This window comes from Chlorocebus sabaeus, chromosome 21 (genome assembly GCF_047675955.1).
Source record: "Chlorocebus sabaeus isolate Y175 chromosome 21, mChlSab1.0.hap1, whole genome shotgun sequence".
Taxonomy (NCBI): Eukaryota; Metazoa; Chordata; class Mammalia; order Primates; family Cercopithecidae; genus Chlorocebus; species Chlorocebus sabaeus.
The window spans coordinates 129,510,594-129,531,586 of NC_132924.1; the positions used below are offsets into that span (position 1 = coordinate 129,510,594).

The 20,993-nt window shown below is 39.3% G+C and overlaps 1 protein-coding gene across 7 annotated transcripts in view; it reads right to left on the reverse strand.

Annotated features, from left to right (window-relative positions):
* Nucleotides 1–20,993, reverse strand: part of LMBR1 (limb development membrane protein 1) — a 213,179-nt gene that overhangs the window by 160,584 nt on the left and 31,602 nt on the right. For 5 of the 7 annotated variants that reach the window (XM_073009553.1, XM_007983608.3, XM_007983606.3 and 2 more), the window contains exons 2-3: nt 3,910–3,982; nt 821–860 (exon numbers count right to left, since the gene is read on the reverse strand). In XM_073009553.1, the coding sequence (XP_072865654.1) occupies nt 821–860; nt 3,910–3,954 (85 nt within the window). In that variant the 5' untranslated portion in view covers nt 3,955–3,982. The remainder of the gene's footprint in view (nt 1–820; nt 861–3,909; nt 3,983–20,993) is intronic. The other 2 variants (XM_073009552.1, XM_073009550.1) reach the window with 1 other exon arrangement.

Sequence of the window (20,993 nt, forward strand, 5' to 3'; positions counted from 1 at the left end):
TTTGAATGGAGTATGAATGGTACTGCTGTCTATGCTAACTTCACCATTTCAATACCTAGGTAGAATGCACTGTTTATAGGAATTATACATAGAAGTATCCTGAGGAAATGAAGCATCAGATGAGCAACTTCTAAACAGCTGGAGTAAAAAAACTTTTTCTTCTACTTCCACCTTTTCTATAAACTTGAAATTTCAAAAGAATGTTAATGTATCAATAAAAAAATCCTGGAATACAGAACTTTCCTACACAGGCACATCTGTGCAATTTCACACTTAAGCAAAAACTAACAGAAAGGAATTCACTGCTTTCCATTTAGTTTGATACTTCAATAAAAGTAACAATAAAATTTATTGACACTTCAATAAAATTACAAGACCTCCCTATCATATCTCACTGGTGTACATAAGGAACCTACAAGACAGTCTGGGTCCACCTTCCTGCTCACAGCAGACAGGTTCAGTTAACCCGAGATGTCTGCTGCCTGGTTCAAGAACATCATAGTCTTCTCAGCAGAATGTTCAGACAGCCAAGAGTCTTCTTTCTTATGACCAGGCAGTTAAATTAAGGCCATTTCCTCATTTAATCCCCTGAAGACAAAATCTGTCAGCTCCTTAAATATGCAGATTTCAATAGGAGACAATCAGTGCTAAATTATCCACACATATTTGCTTACGCGTGCTTTCTAAAATTTATATGATAAAGCTATTGTAATGTGCTGGGTGAATATTTTCCATACTTCTGTCCAAAAATTAGAATTGGATTTTGAGAATTGATGACTTCAGAATCAGAAACAGAACAATTGAGCTTTAAAATACATACGAAATCCTGTTGACGATGGCATCTTCATCTTCCTGTTCATCTGCAAAAACATTTAAGGTATTAATATTCCTTTGTCTTCTAACAAAATGTTTCATTATTAAAACTATAAACACAATATAAACAAAAGGCAATTATTCATTCAGCATAGATCTAAATTTAAATCTTATTAAATCTTATTAAATCCAAATCTTATTAAAACCAGTACACCAAATACCATAGATTTGGTATATACCATATACCAAATCTATGGTATATAGAAAATGGGATGTTTTGATTAACAAAATCCTGATTAATAAAACCACCATATGTAAATTAAAATTTGCTCAAGAAAATAAAACTTAGTAGAACCTTAGGACCACTACAAAGTAAATTGTTATACAATGTTAAGTGAAACTGCTAATAAATAAAATTTTCTGGTTAACAGTCAACAAAAATTACTATAAAATTAAAATTCAGAAACATAGAACTCATCTAATTTTCCATAATTTGCATTTGTCATTAATAATAGTAACAAGGAATCTCCTGGACCATCCTAAATAACTTGGATACTACTGCCTCAGTAACTCATAATTATTGTTACAAACAGAAATTGGCTGAGCACACGCCTGTAATCCCAACACTTTGGGAAGCTGAGGCAGGCAGATCTCTTGAGCCCAGGAATTCAAGACTACCTTAAGCAACATAGGGAGACTCCATCTTTACAAAAAAATTTTAAAAATTAACTAGGCATGGTGGCATATGCCTGTAGTCCAGGATACTCAGGAGGCTGAGGTTGAAGAATCACTTGAGCCCAGGAGGTCGAGGCTACAGTCAGCCATGATTGCCCCATTGCTTTCTGGCCTAGGGGACAGAAGGAGATCCTATCTCAAAAAAAAAAATTGTGTGTATATGTGTATATATACATATATTTAAAAATAAAAATTATATATAATGTAAAATAAAAATATATATAATTATATATAAATATATTAAATATACTGAAATACATTTGAAATTTTATATATATATATATATATATAAAGTTTGCTTGATCTTTTTTAAGTAGCCGATGGCCTTCACTCTGCTACTCTCCTTCTCGCTCATGCCTGTCAGCAATCTCTTTTGTCCTCCCACATAAACTTATAAGCTAAAGAGATTGCCCAATTGTAAGAATACAATTCCTGTAGTCCCAGCACTTTGGGAGGCAGAGGCAGGCGGATCACAAGGTAAAGAGATGGAAACCATCCTGGCCAACATGGTGAAACCCCACCTCTACGAAAAATACAAAACTTAGCCGGTGTGGTGGCGGGCGCCTGTAATCCCAGCTACTCGGGAGGCTGAGGCAGGAGAATCACCTAAACCCAGGAAGCAGAGGTTGCAGTGAGCCGAGATCACGCCACTGTACTCCAGCCTGGCGACAGAGCCAGACTCCGTCTCAAAACAAACAAACAAAAAATACCACAAACCCTCCTGGTGTCTCCTTCTTATATGCCTAAGGTCCTCCAAGACTCTCTGCTCAGGTCTCTGGAATTCTGAGTACCCACCTGCTTCAGTAGCAAAGGTATATTTGGGACATTCTGTTAGTCCACCTCCATTCTTAATTCCAAGATTCCCAAAAGAACTTTTACAACCAAAGGGACCACAAAAGAATATAGTCACAATTAATTTTTATATACTGTTGTGCTCACATCCAATTAATCATCAAATCTTGGCCAGGTGCAGTGGCTCACGCCTATAATCCCAGCACTTTGGGAGGCCAAGGCGGGCAGATCACCTGAGGTCAGGAGTTCGAGACCAGCCTGGACAACATATTGAAACCCTGTCTCTACTAAAAATACAAAAATTAGCTGGGCGTGGTAGTGCACGCCTGTAATCCCAGCTACAGGGAGGCTGAGGCAGGAGAATCACTTGCACCCAGAAGGTGGAGGTTACAGTGAGCCGAGATCGTGCCACTGCACTCCAGCCTGGGCAACAGAGTGAGACTCCATCTCAAAAAAAAAAAAAAAAAAAAAATTCAAGTCTTAATGAATGTGTTAATATCTCCACATTCATTTCACTTCTATTTCCAGCACACTACCAACTAAGTCCAGGGTCCTCATCACTCTCCCACCACTCCTGCATTACTCTAAAAATGATCTAATAAATCTCCAATTTTCCCACTCACCAACCTCTAATTTCACTTAGAAAGATGCAATTATATACAGTCATTCTTTCTCTCTCCCTCCCTCTGTGTCTACAGTCCATGAAACCATGTCAATGAATTTTTTTTAAATAGCTACGATACTATTTTGAATCTGTATCTTCAAAAATTTTAGGTTATAGAATCCATGGAGTACTTCAAGTGCAGTCACAGAGCCAAGTAACAGTACTAAAGTAATGCACTACAGCAGGCACTAGAACCTATTTCCCTCAAAAGTCCCACAAGTTTAAACTGATAGCATAATATTAAGAAATCATTAAGTATTCATACAGCACCTACTATTAGCCCAACATCACAAGCAGACAATCCTGTGATTTTCAGAAAACAGCTGAGATTTAACAAAAAATAGTATGGTAATTGCTTAGGTACTTATAAAACCCTAACCTAAAAAGTCTGAATTAATGAGCACAAAGTTCATTAAAAAGAATAAAGATATGGTAGTCCCTCTGGCTGGATAAGGATAGATGTGAAAGAATAAAAGGATAATACAAGATGCCGGTAATTGGATACTAAATAGTATTACAGAGACTCTAAATATCTACTACATGCTCTAGTAGCCAGCAAAGGTATGGGGTGTGGATGAGTTAAACATTCAAAGTCAGAGCTGCTCACAAGCAACCAAATATCCTTATAAACTCTGGAATTTCCCAGACACTAAATAGCCTAGCACTATTCTTAGTTGGACATAAGAATTGTGATAAACAAGGACTCTGGTCTAAGAGGATGACTCTAAGAGTAGTCAAATTCCCCGGAGGTTATTTTTAGGTCTCTTAGTACCAGACAACTGCTTACTTCAATCACCAGCATATTCAATGCACTATGACACTGAAGTGTACTAATATATCCTATATACCATGCCTAGACCATTTGGCATTCTAACAAAGGTTTTAACTGAAATGTTTCCACTTGCCTGATTTTCTCTTGTATCTTGTGATGATGAAGTAGGAAACAACATAGAGAATGGCAAAAAGAAGGAAACATATCTGAAACAAAACAAAGTTAATGGATCATTTACTTTTTTGCATATCTTTTTTAAATACTAGAAGATATATCTGTGATATTTACAGGAAAAAAGATTTAAACTACTAAAAAGTTAAAATGTTGGACATTTTACTCATTAAAGTTTTAATAAAACATAGGCTGGGTGTGGTGGCTCACACCTGTAACCCCAGCACTTTGGGAGGCCAAGGCAGGTGGATCATCTGAAGTCAGGAGTTTGAGACCAGCCTGGCCAACATGGTAAAACCCTGTCTCTACTAAAAAATACAGAAAAAAAATTAGCAGGGCATGGTGGTGGGCACCTGCAATCCCAGCTACTTGAGATGCTGAGGCAGGAGAATTGCTTAAACCCGGAAGGCGAAGGTTGCAATGAACCAAGATCACGCCATTGCACTCCAGCCTGGACAACAAGAGTGAGACTCCATCTCAAAAAAAAAGTTTTAATAAAATATTAATTTATATGAACTAGTCAATTAGTCCCATTTAATACCATTAAAAAAAAGAAAAAGAAAAAGAAAAAAGCCCAATGGAGACTTTTCTTTCCGTAACTTGATTGTGATCAAATGTTTTTCAAAATCATGTGGAAGTGTGAAGAACCAGACTATCACCACTGACAATTCTGAAAAATAAGGTCAATTAGAAACTACTAACACTACCAAATATTAAAACATTATCAAAAGCTTCAATTCATTTAAAGATGGTGCTGGCACCAAAAACTGACAGATACATTAAACAAATTCCACTATATAAAAGTTTAACATACAAATGGAATCACAAATCAATGGGGGTGGGAAATAATTATTCAATAAATATACCCCATATCAAAACAAAAGGCAGTTGAAGAAGAGACTTCTTTAAGATAGTATTAAATTCTGTATTTTTAATTTGCTTTTTTTTTTTTCTTTCGGAGACAGGGTCTCACTCTGCTCAGGCAGGAGTACAGTGGCACAATATTGGCTCACTGCAACCTCTCCCTCCCAGATTCAAGTGATTCTCCCATCTCAGCCTGCCAAGTAGCTGGGAATACAGGTGTGCGACACCATGCCTGGCTAATTTTTGTATTTGTTGGCAAAGTCGGGGTTTTGCCATGTTGGCCACGCTGGTCTCGAACTCCTGACCTCAAGTGATCTGCCTGCCTCGGCCTCCCAAAGTGCTGGGATTATAGGTGCGGGCCACTGTCACTGGCCTAATTTTGCTTTTTTAATTGACAAATAAAAGTTATACATATTTACTGTGTACAAAATGTTTTAAAATAAGATACATTGTGGAATGGCTCAATCAAGCTAATCAGCATACTCATTACCTCAAATATTTATAATTTTTTGTGATGAGAACATGTAAAATCTACCTAGTGATTTTCAAAATGCAATACATTGTTATTTATTATAGTCTTCATGTTATACAATAGATTTAAACTTATTCCTCCTAACTGAAATTTTGTACCCTTTGACCAACATCTCCCCAAGCCCCCAACCCCTAGTCCCTGACAACCATCATTCTACTCACTGTTTCCAAAAGTTCAACATTTTTAAATTTCACATATAAGTGAGATCATGCAGTATTTGTCTTTCTGTGTCTGCCTTATTTTACTTAACATAATGTCTTCCAGTTTTATCCATGTTGCTGCAAATGACAAGATTCTTTCTTTTTTACAGCTGAATAGTATTCCCTTGAATACACTACATTTTCTTGATCCACTCATCTGTTGGCAGACACTTAAGTTGATTCAACAACTTCACTATTGTATAGTGCTGTCATGAACATGAGAGAGCAAGTATCTCTTCAACACATTGATTTCATTTCTTTTGGAAATATACCCAGGAGAAGTACTGCTGGGTTATATGGCAGCTCTATTTTTTATTTTTTGAGGAACCTCCACACCGTTTTTTATAATAGCCATACTAATTTACATTCCCACCAACAATGTACAAGGGTTCCCTTCTCGCCACATCATCATCAACCCTTGTTATCTTTTGTGTTTTTGATTATAGCCACTCTAACAGATGTGAGGCGATTAGCACATGGTGGTTTTGATTTGTAAGTCCCTAATGATTAGTGACGTTGAACACATTTTCATATACCTGTTGGCCATCTGTATGTCCTCTTTTGGGAAAAATCTATTCCAGTCCTTTGCCTTTTTTTTTTTTTTTTTTTTGATGGAGTTTCACTCTTGCTGTTCAGGCTGGAGTGCAATGGTGCGATCTTGGCTCACCGCAACCTCCACCTCCAGATTCAAGTGATTCTTCTGCCTCAGCCTCCCAAGTAGCTGGGATTACAGGCTTGCACCACCACGCCTGGCTAATTTTGTACTTTTAGTAGAGATGGGGTTTCACCAGGCTGGTCTCGAACTCCTGACCACAGGTGATCTGCCTGCACCAGCCTCCTAAAGTGCTGGGATTACAGGCATGAGCCACGGTGTCCGGCCGCCCATTTTTAAATCAGGTTAATTGTTTAATTTCAATTGAATTTCTATCAGATCTGGGGAATGACAGACTGAAAAAAAGGATGGGTCAAGGAACAGGAGATCTCGTTACAGTCAAAGGCCAAGTGTGCTAGAAATAAAGGTTTGCCACAGCTTGATGTGGAACATGGAAAAAAAACTGAAGACTCTCAAATGAAACCACTCTGAGTGATGATAAAGTCTACAGAATATCCATGCATGGATTTCTGAAGAAGTACTGGTGGCCATATGACTGAGAACAACTTTGGACCAGGATAGTAGACATTCCCTGCACGTCATCATGCAGGAATGACAACTGAGAATGAAGAAGACTACTAGCTGTGTGCCAAAGCTCTCTCAATACACAAGGGAGAGGAGCAGAAGACAATACTGACAGCAACCAAAAGGACCAACGGGCACCAAAGATCCCCTGCCGCTGGAAGCCAATGACCTGTTGGGAAAACTGGCTAGACAAGAAAATGTTAACAGCATCGCTATCTTCTCCCAAAATTATTTGGAGTGTAGAAGATGGGCCAAAGAGGAAAACCAGTTCTTGGTGAAGAAATGTAAATGGAGGGGGTCTTCTAAGAAGTTGAGAATAAGGAGGAAATTTTTACAATGGAATGGAAGTCTGAGTAAGGCTAAAAGAGCAATGGAAAGAAGACAGAAACACAGTGAATTATGAGGTTAAAGTCAGAGAGATTAGATGACTAAGGGAATTAAAATGTAGGACAGAAGCTGATTTAAATTCATTCACTCAACAATTATTTACTGTGGGTTTGCTGTATACCGGGGATTCTTCTAGGAACTGGGACATAGCAGTGAGCAAAATTGTAGCCCTCATGGAGTTTACAGTACACTGCTAGAAAAAGACAATAAATACATATAAAGTGTGTCAGATGACAATTATGCAACTTTAGAGGAACAGGAAGTGCCAGCAGGGGTGGGGACATGTCTCACTAATAAGGTGACATCTGAGGAAAGAGTTGTGGGACAAGAGGGGCCAAGACATGCAGAAATCTAGAGGAAGGGGGGAGGATTTGAGGCAGAGAGAACAGTAGTGCCAAGGATCAGAGGCAATAATGGCTCCAGTGTGCTCAAAAAATGAGGGGACAGAAGTAAGAGACAAGGTCAGAGAATAATGGGAGCCCACTATTCGGGTCATGCTAGACTCAGGTACTGTGTCGGTTTTTACCCTGAGCGAGATAGAATTCCATTGTAGGATTCTGAGTAGAGGGTGATAGGATCTGACACAGTGCAAAAGGCTCACTATAAGTGCTACACAGAAAATAAACTGGAAAAGGACCAGGACAGAGGCAATGAGAGCAGACAACAGAGAACTGCAGGAAGCCGAGAGCAGCCACTCGGACCTGCGCAAGGAGGTGCTCAGAAGAGATGGAGTTCTGGGTATGTTTTGAAAGCAGATATGGTAAGATTTGCTAGAATAAATATAAGATTCTTTGCCTGAGAAATTGGAGAGACAGAGTTGTCATTTCAGGACTCAGGAAAGATTACAAGAGGAGTAGTTTTGAGGGAAATTTACGTATAGCTTACACTGTTGAATCTGACATACATATAATTCACTCAGGTCAAGAGGTTGGATGGGCAGTTGGATAAAAATCTGTATTATTCAGAAGAAAGGGTCAGGCTATAAATTTTTTAAAAGCTTAGAATCATCAGCAGATGATATTTGAAGTCCTGAGACTAGATGAGATTTCCATCCCAGGGAGTAAGTATAGCCAGAGAAGAGAAGTCTGAGAATAGAGACCTAGAGCTCTCAAATCTTTAGAATCAGTTCGACAGAAGGATTCACAAACGCTGACTGAGAAGCAGCAGTCGGCGAGGGAGGAGGCAAACCAAGGACTAGATGGCTTGAAAGCCACATGAAGAAAGTTTATTTAGGAAAATGGAATTATCAACAGTGTCAAATGCTGCTGACAGGCCAAGAAAGATGAGGACTGAGAATTGACAGCTGGATTTAGCACCATGGAGGTCACTGGCGACCTTGACAAGAGTTGATATTTGATAGAGTAGTGGAGGTAAAACCCTGAAGCAGATTAAGAAAGAAGAATAATTGGAAACAGAAATGCAAGTACACAGAACTTTCCAGGAGTTTGATTATAAAGAGGAGCAAAGAAAATGTGAAGGGAATGTGAAGTCAAGGGTTTTTTAAAAAAAAGGAAAAGCATTACAAATGATTATATGAATAATCCAGTAGAGAGAAAAATTATTGATGCAAGAGAAAAAAGAAATAATTGCTGAAGTTATGTGCTCAAGTTGTAGGAGTGATACAAAATTTATCCATAATAAAAAGGAGGAGAACAAGGAGGAGACAGAATATTTGAGTTCAGTTGCAGGTAGTTACGTGTGGTGAAGGCAGAAAGACACTGACTACTTTTTTGATGGCTTCTATTTCCTCAGTGCAACAGAAACAAGTTCATCAAATCAGATACATACAGAGAGTGAGGAGAGAAGGAGTATGTAAATCACATGGGAGAATAAATGGAGCAAATATAACAGAAATGAGAGGCAAGGTAAGATTAAATGGCCTTTAAAGTTCCAGGCAAGTCCAAGCTAAAACCCTCAGCAGTGCTGGCAGCCTGGTGATGCTGTAAAACATGAGAGCCAGATTCCTAGATGCTGAGGCAAATGCAGGTAGAGTCCCCAAGAAATATTAGAAGCTTGATGATTCTAACAGATATCCTAGCCTCTCTCCTTCCCTTTCCAGCCAAGCGCTTCAAAATAATAGCCTGTACTTGCAGACTTCTACCTTTAAACCACTCACTTCCTCTTCCAGTCACTCATCAAACTTCACACTCATCGACCAACTCAAAGTGGTCAGTAAACCTAACAGGAAAAATACACTTCATGATTTCTGCTGAGCTCTATGCAGCAACCTCTGTCAGCAGTCTTCCTCCCTCTCTGTTGTTCTCCCAGGTTCCCTCACAAGCTTCCCTTTTCCTGCCAGCCTTTAAACAATCTTCTCTATAATTTCTGGGCTGAGCACCCGTCCATTCTTATTCCACAAGCTCTTCACAGGTAACAGCAACTACTCCCACGGTTTCAACATCAATCCCAAGGAAGCCCCTGACCACAGTGTGAGAAGCACTGGTTTAGGGTATTATCAAGAGTGAGTGAAATGACTGGCCATGATACCAAAGTAGATTAGGAGAAAAATGAAACTAAGGGTAGGCTGACGGACAGGAGAAGCAAAGACCTCAATAAGCTAATGTTCATGGCAGAGAAGTAGCTGCAACAAAAGTACTTGACCAAGGAAGCTGGAACAATCGAAGGTTTTGATCAAAGGATGTTTCTGAATTTTTTAAAAATTATGTTTAAAGGTGAAACACAATCGTTTCATAAAATCCAGGGAAGGACGGGTGCAGTGGCTCAGGTCTGTAATCCCAGCACTTTGGGAGGCCAAGGCAGTTGGATTACTTGAGGTCAGGAGTTCAACACCAGCCTGGCCAACATAGCGAAACCTGGAAACACAAAAATTAGCCAGGTGTGGTGGTGCACGCCTGTAATCCCAGCTACTCAGGAGGCTGAGGCACGAGAACAGCTTGAACCTGGGAGGTGGAGGTTGCCGTGAGCCAAGATGGGGCCACTGCACTCCAGCCTGGGTGACAGAGCAAGACGTTGTCTCAAAAAGAAAAAAAAAAAAGAAGAAGAAAGAAAAGATCCAGGGTGTTAGTGCAGAAGTAGAAGATTAGAAAGCATGAAAATGGAGAAAAGGAAATCAAGTAACCAAAATGCATAGGATAAGACTAATGGAAAATAATTCATTTAAGAGTAGAAGTAAGGCTAATAATTTAAAAACAGATGTAAGTATTATTATTGAAATAAAAGTTACACACTAGGGCCAGGCATGGTGGCTCACACCGGTAATCCCAGTACTTTGGGAGGCCAAGGTGGGCGGATCACCTGAGGTCAAAAGTTCAAGACCAGCCTGGCCAACATGGAGAAACCCCATCTCTACAAAAAATACAAAACTTAGCCAGGATGGTGGTACGCACCTGTAATCTCAGCTACTCAGGAGGCTGAGGCAGGAGAATCGCTTGAACCCGGAAGATGCAGGTTGCAGCGAGTCAAGATTGCGCCACTGCACTCCAGCCTGGGTGACAGAGTAAGACTCCATCTCACAAAAAAAGAAAAGAAAAAAAAAAGCTACACACTGTGAAAATACGAATACAACTACAACAGACCAAAGCAAACATCACAGAACTGATTAGACTGTGTTTCTAGTTTCAAAAGTAGGATGAGGAATAGGTTCTCCTCTAAAGTTGTCTCTTCCAGAGACAGAGTCAGAGGGATGAATGAAATAAAAGAAAGCTGTAATGATGCCTATTCTCCCTACGCCCAGGACGAAAGGAAATTCCTAACCAAAAAAAAAGGAGAACAACACTCCAGCTTCTCCCCACTAAAAGTGAAGCACACCTGATTGGGGAAAAAAAAAAAAAAAGGATGGGCCGTGTGCTGGCATCCTGTGGTACTGTGAAACTGTGAACGAAATGAGCTTTGCTCCTGGTCAGGGAAGGAACAGCCATGCCCTGTTTCAGAGCTCACAGCAAAATACCCACTGGGATGCATGTCCTACTGCCCTAGCTAGCCCAGAAAGAAGGCAAGTCAGCCCTGGAAGCGGGAGGCGGCGTGGCTTTAGTCCTGATGCTGATCAAGAATGGCTACACACTTGAGAGTTGACCCGGTCATAAGTAACTGAATAGTTCCTTTAATATACATTGTTAAAAACTAATATTCTTAAATTCGTGTGAAGTAAGACAAAGTAGGGCACTTAAGGAAGAGTGGTGTAAACCACAATGGGAAAAGAATTGTCATGAATCTTCATGTACCAAAAACACAGCATCAAAATATCTTCAGGAAAAAAAAAAAACAGGAACAGTGGCTCACGCGTATAATCCCAGCTACTCAAGAGGCTGAAGCAGGAAGATCACTTGAGACCAAAAGCGATCACTTGACGACACCCGGGGCAACCCAGAGAGACCCCGTCTCTGCAAAAATAATTTACAATTTTTAAAAAATGAGCCGGCATGAACCTGTAGTTCCAGCTACTCAGGAGGCTTAGGCAAGAGGATATCCCTCAAGCTCAGGAGTTCAAGGCTGCAGTGCACAGCTATTGCTCATGCCATTGCACTCCAGCCTGGATGACAGAAAGAGACCCCATCTTTTAAAAAAAAAACAAAAAAAACAAAGATGCCAAATATGCAAAGATTTAAAAACCTCTATTTTAGTTAGGAGACTTAAATTTACCATGAAAGAAAAAGTAAACTAAAACCAAATAAATGACGATAAATGTCCATTTTTTTAAGTAACAAGATGTTAGAAGGGAACTTCTTCAACTTAATAAATATCTACAAAAAAGCCTACAGCTAACATACTTATTGGTAAGACACTTGAAGCTTTCCCACTAAGATCAGGAACAAAGCAAGGATTTTCCTTCTCAACACTTTTTTTCAACACTGTACTGGGAGTCCTAGATAATGAAAAAATACAAGAAAAAGAAAAAAAAGTATACAGATTTTGAAGGAAGGACAGGATCGTCTGTGTAGAAAATCTGAATGAATTAACAAAAAAACTCCTAGAATTAATAAGTAACTGTAGCAAAGTTGCGGGACACAAGGTTAATATACTAAAGTCAAACTAAAGTCAATCGCTTTCCTATACACTAGCAATGAACAAGTGGAATTTGAAATTAAAAATACAACACCAGGCCAGGGTAGTGGTTCACACCTATAATCCTAGCACTTTGCGAGGTCAAGGCAGGAGGACTGCTTGAGGCCAGGAATTTGAGACTAGCCTGGGCAACATAGTGAGACCCCAAAAGATCTCTACAAAAAATAAATGTTTTAACAAATTAGGCAGGCCGGGCATGTGCCTGTAATTCCAGCACTTTGGGAGGCCGAGGCAGGTGGATCGTAAGGTCAGGAGATTGAGACCATCCTGGCCAACATGGTGAAACCCCGTCTCTACTAAAAATACAAAAATTAGCTGGGCGTGGTGGCACATGCCTGTAATCCCAGCTACTACAGAGGCTGAGGCAGGAGAATCACTTAAAGGGGGGAGTCGGAGGTTGCAGTGAGCCGAGATCACATCACTGCACTCCCGCCTGGTGACAGAGCGAGACTCCGTCTCAAACAACAACAAAAAAAGTAGTCAGGCATGGTGGCATACACCTGTGGTCCCAGCTCCTCAGGATCACTTGAGCCCAGGTCAAAGCTGCAGTGAGCCATAATCACGCCACTACACTCCAGCCTGGGCAACACAGTGAGACCCTGTCTCATTAATTAAATAAATTAATGTAAATAAACACATAAATGTAAAACACCATTTACATTAGCATTCCATCAAAGCAAAATACTTAACTATAGATCTATCAAAATATGTACAGAATCTGCATGAGAAACCTACAAAACTCTGAAAGAAATCAAATAACTGAATTAGTGGAGAGATATTGCAAGTTCATGGATAGAAAGACTCAATATTGTCAAGATGTCAGTTCTTCCCAACTTGATCTATACATTCAGTGTGATTACAATTACAATCCCAGCAAGTTATTTGGTAGATATCAACAAACTGATTCTAAATTTTACATGGAGAAGCAAAAGACCCACAACAGTCAACACAATATTGAAGGAAAAAAACAAAGTCATCTATTACATAGTAGGGTGGCTATAGCTAATAACAATGTATTGTATATTTCAAGACAGCTAGAAAAGAATGTCTTAAAAGTTATCACCACAAAGAAATAATAAAAGTTTGAGGTAACAGACATGCTAACTACCCCCTTTTGATCATTATACAATGTACACATACATGCACTGAAACATCACACTATACCCCATAAACACACAATTACGCATATAAACAAAATTAATTTTAAAAAGAAGAAAGAGGACTGACACTACCCAGTTTCAAAACATTATAAGGCTATAATAATCAAGACAGCACGACACTGATGGAAAAACATAGACAAATATAAATATAGATCAACAGAACAGACAGCCCAGGAATACACCCACATAAATACGGTCAATTGATCTTTGACAAAAGGAGCAAAGGCTATATAATGAAGAAAGGACCATCTTTTCAACAAATGGTGCTGAAACAACTGGACATCCACATGCATAAAAATGAATCTAGACATAGACCTTATACACTTCACAACAATTAACTCAAAATGGATGATGATTACAGACCTAAATGCAAAACACAAAACTGTAAGACTCCTAGAAGATAACAAAGGAGAAAATCTAGATGGCCTTGGGTTTGGGGATTGCTTTTTAGATACAGCACCAAAGGCATGATCCATGAAAGAAAGAATTGATAAGCTGGACTTTATTAAAACTTAAAACTTGTGCTCTGCAACAGATACTGTCAAGGGAATGAAAAGAGAATCACAGGCTGGGAGAAAATATTTGCAAAAGACTCCTCTGATAAAGGAGTACTATGCAAAATATATAAAGAACTCTGAAAGTTCAACCACAAGAAAACAGTCCTGTTGAAAAATGGCCAAAGACCTTATGAATGAAGATACGCAGATGGCAAATCAGCATACAAAAAGATACTCTACATCAACACAAAGTAAAACAACGAGACACCTGTGATGACACACGTATTGGAATGACTAAAATCCAGAATGCTAACACTACCAAATGCTGGTGAGGATGTGGAGCAACAAGAACTCTCATTAATTGCTGGTGGGAATGCAAAATGGCACAGCCACTTTGGAAGATAACTTGGCAGTTTCTTACAAAACTAAAAACACCGTATGATTCAGCAATCCCATTAGATTTGGTATTTACCCAAAAAAGCTGAAAACTATCCACACAAGAACTTGCACAGGAATGTTTATAGCAGCTCTTTTCACAACTGCCAAAACTTGGAAGGAATCAAGATATCCTTCAATAGGTGAATAACTAAAATGCAGAAGATCATTCAACACTTAAAAAAAGCGCAGAAGACGAAAAGAGACCCCTTCCTTACACTATCTACAAAATCAATTCAAGATGGAGTAAAGACTTAAATGTAAAACCTAAAACTACAGAAATCTGGAAGAAAACCTAGCAAATACCATTCTGGACACAGGCCCTGACAAAGACTTCATGACAAATACACTAGAAGCAACTGCAACAAAAACAAAAATTGACAGATGGGAACCTAATTAAACTAAACAGCTTCTGTACAACTAAAGAAACTATCAACAGTAAATGACAACCTACAGAATAAGAGAAAATATTTGCAAACTATGCATCTGACAAAGGTCTAACAAAAGCAATCCCACTAAAAAGTGGGCACAGGACAGGAACAGACTTTTCAAAAGAAGACATACATGCAGCCAACAAGCATATGAAAAAATGCTCAGCATTATTAATCCTTAGAGAAATGCAAATCAAAATCACAATGAGATATCATCTCACACCAGTCAGAGTGGCTATTATAAGAAAGTCAAAAAATAACAGATGCTAGTGAGGCTGCAGAGAAAAGGGAATGCTTATAAACTGGCTAGTGGAAATGTCAATTAGTTCAGTCACTGTGGAAAGCAGTGTGGCAATTTCTCAAACCATTTAAAAGAGAAATACTGGCTGGGCATGGTGACTCATGCCTGTAATCCCAGCATTTTGGGAAGCCAAGGTGGGTGGATCACTTGAGGTAAGGAGTTCTAGAACAACCTGGGATCATGGTGAAACCCCATCTCTACTAAAAAATACAAAAATTAGCTGGCCATGGTGGCAAGAACCTGTGGTCCCAGCTACTAGGGAAGCTGAAGTACAAGAATCACTTGAACCTGGGAGGCAGAGGTTGCAGTGAGCCAAGATCATATCATGGGACTGCAGCTGGGTCACAAAGCAAGACTCCATCTCAAAAAAAAAAAAAAAAAAAAAAAAAAAAAAAAAAAAAAAAGGAAAGGAAAAGCAAAGAAAAGCAAAGCAAACAAAACAAAACAGAACTACCATTTGACCCAGCAATCCAATTACTGGCTACAGACCCAAAGGAATACAAATCATTCTACCATAAAAGACACATACACGCATTATACTCTTCAGAGCACTATTCACAATAGCAAAGACATGGAATCAACCTAAATGACCATCAACAGTAGAATGGATAAAGAAAATGTGGTACATATATATCATGGAATACTATGCAGCCATAAAAGAATGAGATCACGTCCTTTGCAGCGACATGGATGGAGTTGGAGCTGGAGACCATTATCCTAAGTGAACTAACGCAGGAACAGGAAACGAAATACCACATGTTCTCATTTATAAGAGGGGGCTAAATACTGAGAACACATGGACATAGGGAACAAGAAACACCAGGGTCTACTTGAGGATGGGAGGGAGAGGATGGAAAAACTACCAATCGGGTACTATGCTTATTATCTGGGTCACAAAATAATCTGTACACCAAACCCCTGTGAAACATAATAACAAACCTGTACATGTGCCCCCAAACCTAAATAAAAGTTAAAAATTAAAAGAACTGTCAAAGCAATGAAAAGTCTTGGAGGAAACTTAAATGCATGCTGCTAAGTGAAAGAAGTCAATTTGAAATGGCAACATTTGTATGATTCCAACTATATTCTAGAAAAGGCAAAACAAAACTGTGGAGACACTGAAAGGATCAGTTGTTGCCAAGGGTTGAGTGGAGGAAGGAATGAACCAGCAGAGCTTAGAGGACTTTTAAAGATAGTGAAATTATTCTGTATGATATTGTAAGGTTAGATATATGTCCTTATAAAATTCTCCAAACCCATGGAACATACAACACCAAGAATGAACACTAATGTAAACTATGGAATCTAAGTCATAATGATGTTCAACACAGGGTCATCAACTATGGCAAATTTTCCACTCTGGTGGGGGATGCTGATAATGGCCAAAGCTATGCATGTCTGGAGCCAGCGGATATATGGAAAAATTTCATTACCTTTCACCCAATTTTGCTATGAACCTAAAATTGCTCTAAAAAATAAAGCCTACTTTTAAAAAGTAATAAGATTGCATTAGTGCTATGGTTTGTGTGTTTCCCAAAGTTCATGTATTTGAAACTTAATTCCCAATGCAACAGTGTTGAGGTGGGGCCTCAAGAAGTGATTAGGTCATGAGGATTCTATTCTCATAAACTGACTAATGTTATCACAGGAGTGGGTTAGTTATGGTGAGAGCAGGTTTGTTACAAAAGCAAGTCTGGCCCCCTCTTGCTCTCTCACTCTCACCATCTCTTGCGCTTCTGCCTTCCACCATCGGATGATACAACACAAAGGCCCTTGCCAGATGCCAGCCCCTTGATCTTGGGCTTCCCAGCCTCCAGAATCATACACCAAATAAATTTCTGTTCACTATGTATTATCCAGCCTGTGGTATTCTGTTATAGTAGAACATAAAACAGACTCAGACAGCTACTAATTTCGGCACCAACTGTTTTGTTTCATTTAATTTAATGTAACTTAATTTAGGAGAGCTAAGTAATTAAACATGAGGCCAAAGTACATAAGAAAGTGGTAGTCTTTTATTGCAAATATGCATACACTCTCGGACGAGGTTCTCTGGTCCTCAGGTGTGGGGGGCCAGGGAAGTCGCGCCGGCGCTCTCGGGTGATATTCTCCAGTCCACGAATGTGGGGCGACGAAGAAATCACCCCGGCTCCTGCCGGCAGCGGACTTTTATGCATTGGTACTGGAAGGGGGAGGGCAGTGGGCGGGATAAGGGTGTGATAGGGGCGTCTCCGTAGGCGTGGCCGGGTAAGTTTCGATCTCTTCGGATTGACATCACCTGGCGCATGCTGAGTTGATCTGCATCTTCCCGGGGCGGGCTGCATTTTCCCGCGCGTGGGAAAGTTAATGAGGAAGAACCCGGAAGTAACATGGATTATGCCTTCTTGTTCACCTTCCTCCATCTTGTCCCTTCTCCCTCACCCAAACACTAACAAGTGCTTTTATTAAATTCAATGTCCTATACTCCTCCCACCCTGCTTAGACTCTCATAACCACCAATCTACTTTCTGTTTCTATGGATTTGCCTATTCTGGGTATTTCTTTTTTTTTTTTTTTTTTTGAGACGGAGTCTTGCTCTGTCGCCCAGGCTGGAGTGCAGTGGCCGGATCTCAGCTCACTGCAAGCTCCGCCCCCCGGGTTCACGCCATTCTCCTGCCTCAGCCTCCCGAGTAGCGGGGACTACAGGCGCCCGCCACCTCGCCCGGCTAGTTTTTTGTGTTTTTAGTAGAGACGGGGTTTCACTGTTAGCCAGGATGGTCTCGATCTCCTGACCTCGTGATCCGCCCGTCTCGGCCTCCCAAAGTGCTGGGATTACAGGCTTGAGCCACCGCGCCCGGCCCTGGGTATTTCATATAAATAAAATCATACAGTATGTGCCTTATTGTGTCTGACTTCTTTCACTTAGCATAATGTTTTCAAGGTTCATCCATGTTGTAGCATGTAACAATACTTCATTCCTCCAGACGTTTTATGAGAAAAACTTCTATTTGATTAAACACACATTGGGTATATTTTTGCTTGCAGCTGAAAGCATTCCTTTCAAATACATTTGTATACCCACACAAGGATGTATATATAAAGATGTTCATTTCTCCATTGTTTGTAACTGCAACAAATCACCCTTTGAAATGGTTTGGATGTGTGTCCCCTCAAAATTTCATGTTGAAACATAACCCCCACTGTTGGAGGTGAGTCCTGGTGGAAGTGTTTGGGTCACGGGGGCAGATCTCTCATGAATGGCTTGGTGCCCTCCCGTTGGTGATGAGTAAGTTCTCTATTAGTTCACACAGGATCTGGTTAAGGACTTTGGCACCTCATTTCTCTCTCTTGCTCCCTTCCCTCTTGCTCCCTCTCGCCATGACACCCCCCCTTTCACCTTCTGTCATGACTAGAAGCTTTCTGAGGTCCTCACCAGAAGCAGATGCTGACAATATGCTTCTCAAAGAGCCTGCAGAACTGTGTGCCAAAATAACTATCTTTTCCTTATAAATTACTCAGTCTCAGACATTCCTTTACAGCAACGCAAAACGGACTAACACACCTTTCAAAAGAGAGAAGTAAACAAAGTTACCAACGCCCTATCTTCAGAACAGTTAATTTGAATACAATACACATGCTGATACCTACTCTTCTCATAGTTGCTAAAGTGTCATAATAAACTGCCCTGTGTCTTTCAACTTGTGCTTCAATAAAGGCAAAGCAACTTCCTCACAGAAAACACTAGGACCCTTAGCAAAGGGTAAATATTCAGTTTTTCAAGATTATCAGAGCAAATTTCAAGTTCATTAATGTCATCAATAATATTACACTTTAATACAACATGCTGTGAAATATTTTAGACCCAGAAACAAGAATGGACAACTATACACCAGATTACTCTTCCTACTGGTTTCCTGAGGAGATGATAAAGTTGGGGGGCTGGGGAATGAGGAGAGAAGAGGGTAGAAAGAAGTCATGATTGCAAGCCAAAAACAGAGAGAAAAAACTAAAGATACTTGCACATAAAAACAGCAAACATATAATGTGACTAATGTAAAATTATTTAAGTCATATAGCTATAAACAGAGGTCTGAAACAATGTGCTTATCTCAGAATGGTGGAATTTCAGATTATTTTTACCCTTTTACCTTCCTTCCTTATACGTATGAATAAATTAAAGTTTTAACAATAAGGACTTTTATTTACACGGGAAAAAAGCACTATTTTCAAAACGAATACAATAAAATTTATTCTAATAACCTTTCAGGAAAGCAATATGACAGCATATTTATGCACTGTGATTCAATACTGTTACTCCTGGGAATTTATGTTACAATAAAGAACCATCCCTCCACTTTTAGATAATGAGGTTACCATTACTATTACTCACAACAAGAATAACAATAATAGCTGCCACCTGAGAATTTAAGAACACAGCGCTAAGAACAAAGTAACATAATAAGTAATAAAGATTTCGGTCCATGTCTCAAAAGGGTAACCAAGAGAATAACAAATAATAATAATATAACAATAAACACCAGAGGAAATGGGAGAAACAAAGTAGTGTGAATACTCACTACCATAGTGTAAATCCTATCAGAAAGCTAGAAGTTAAGTCCTCAGTGTCTGTATTGGGAAGTCAATTTACGTGTTCAATGTTGGTAAGACAAAAAATATTACCAAGCATTATAGAAACGACTTAGAAAAACTAAAAGAAAAATAAGAGATTGCTTATGGAAAATACTTGGATAGGAGCCTTATTCTTCTTAAGGTTTCCTACACTATCTGAGGGATAGTATAGTATATTTCTATACAATCTGATGCATGCATTAGATTTAGAAAAGTATAGGTTTCTATATCCCTGACACAGTAACTTTTTTTTTTTTTTTTTGAGACGGAGTCTCACTCTGTCGCCCAGGATAGAGTGTAGTGGTGAGATCTCTGCTCACTGCAAGCTCTGCCTCCCAGATTCACACCATTCTCCTGCCTCAGCCTCCTGAGTAGCTGGGACTACAGGTGCATGCTGCCACGCCCAGCTAATTTTTTGTATTTTTACTAGAAACAGGGTTTCACCATGTTAGCCAGGATGGTCTCGATCTCCTGACCTTGTGATCCGCCTGCCTCAGCCTCCCAAAGTGCTGGGATTACAGGCGTAAGTCCAGCCCCTGACACAATAATTTTCAAGTTATCCTTTAGAGATTTATCTATGATTCCTTCACTTGGAATTTTACATTATTTGGAAAAGTAACACCAAATAAAATCTTTACATTTTTGCCTTTTGCTAAACATGGTTGAGATCTATGGTTCTCAACTGACAATGTCCCCCCAGGAGACATGTTGCAATGTCTGGGGACAGTTTAGTTGTCACAACTAGGTGAATCGTGCTACTAGCATCTGGGGTCAGAGAACAGAGATGCTGCTAAAATCCCATGATGCACAGAATAGCCCCCAACAATAAAGAACAACCTGTCTAGAATGTCAACAGTGCCAAGGTTGAGAGATTCTGTTTTAGATTAACTGCCAAAAAAGTACAGAAGATAAGCACAGAAGTAATTACATATACAACATAACTTGAACAGTCTATTACAAATAATGTTTATTTTTTATTGTAAGTTGCCACAGTAGAAAATGTTAATACTAATTTCATTAATATATTGTAATAAGCACATTCCTTTCTCTTTAAAAAAAAATGGGGCACATAAAGAGATATTACCCAGATTAAGGGACAGATCATTCCAAACTACTTAATGTTAAAAGAAAAAAAAAAGCACTATCCCTTATGATCTCACACTCTGTGCTTTAAAAAGAAAAACATTTACACTAATTTTTGTCATGCCATCCAAAACTGTATTTAAAATTAAAAATAAAATAGAACCACTTCCTAAAAGTCCTAGAATAACTCCTCTGGATTAAATCTATACAGAAACTGGATATCAAATGAAGATTCTCAAGCAGCTGCCAAATGACGAACCCAAAGGAAGTCACCACATAGAATAAAGCTTTTGTTGGTTTTTGTTTTTTGAGACAAAGTCTCATCCTGTCACCAAGACTGGAGTGCGGT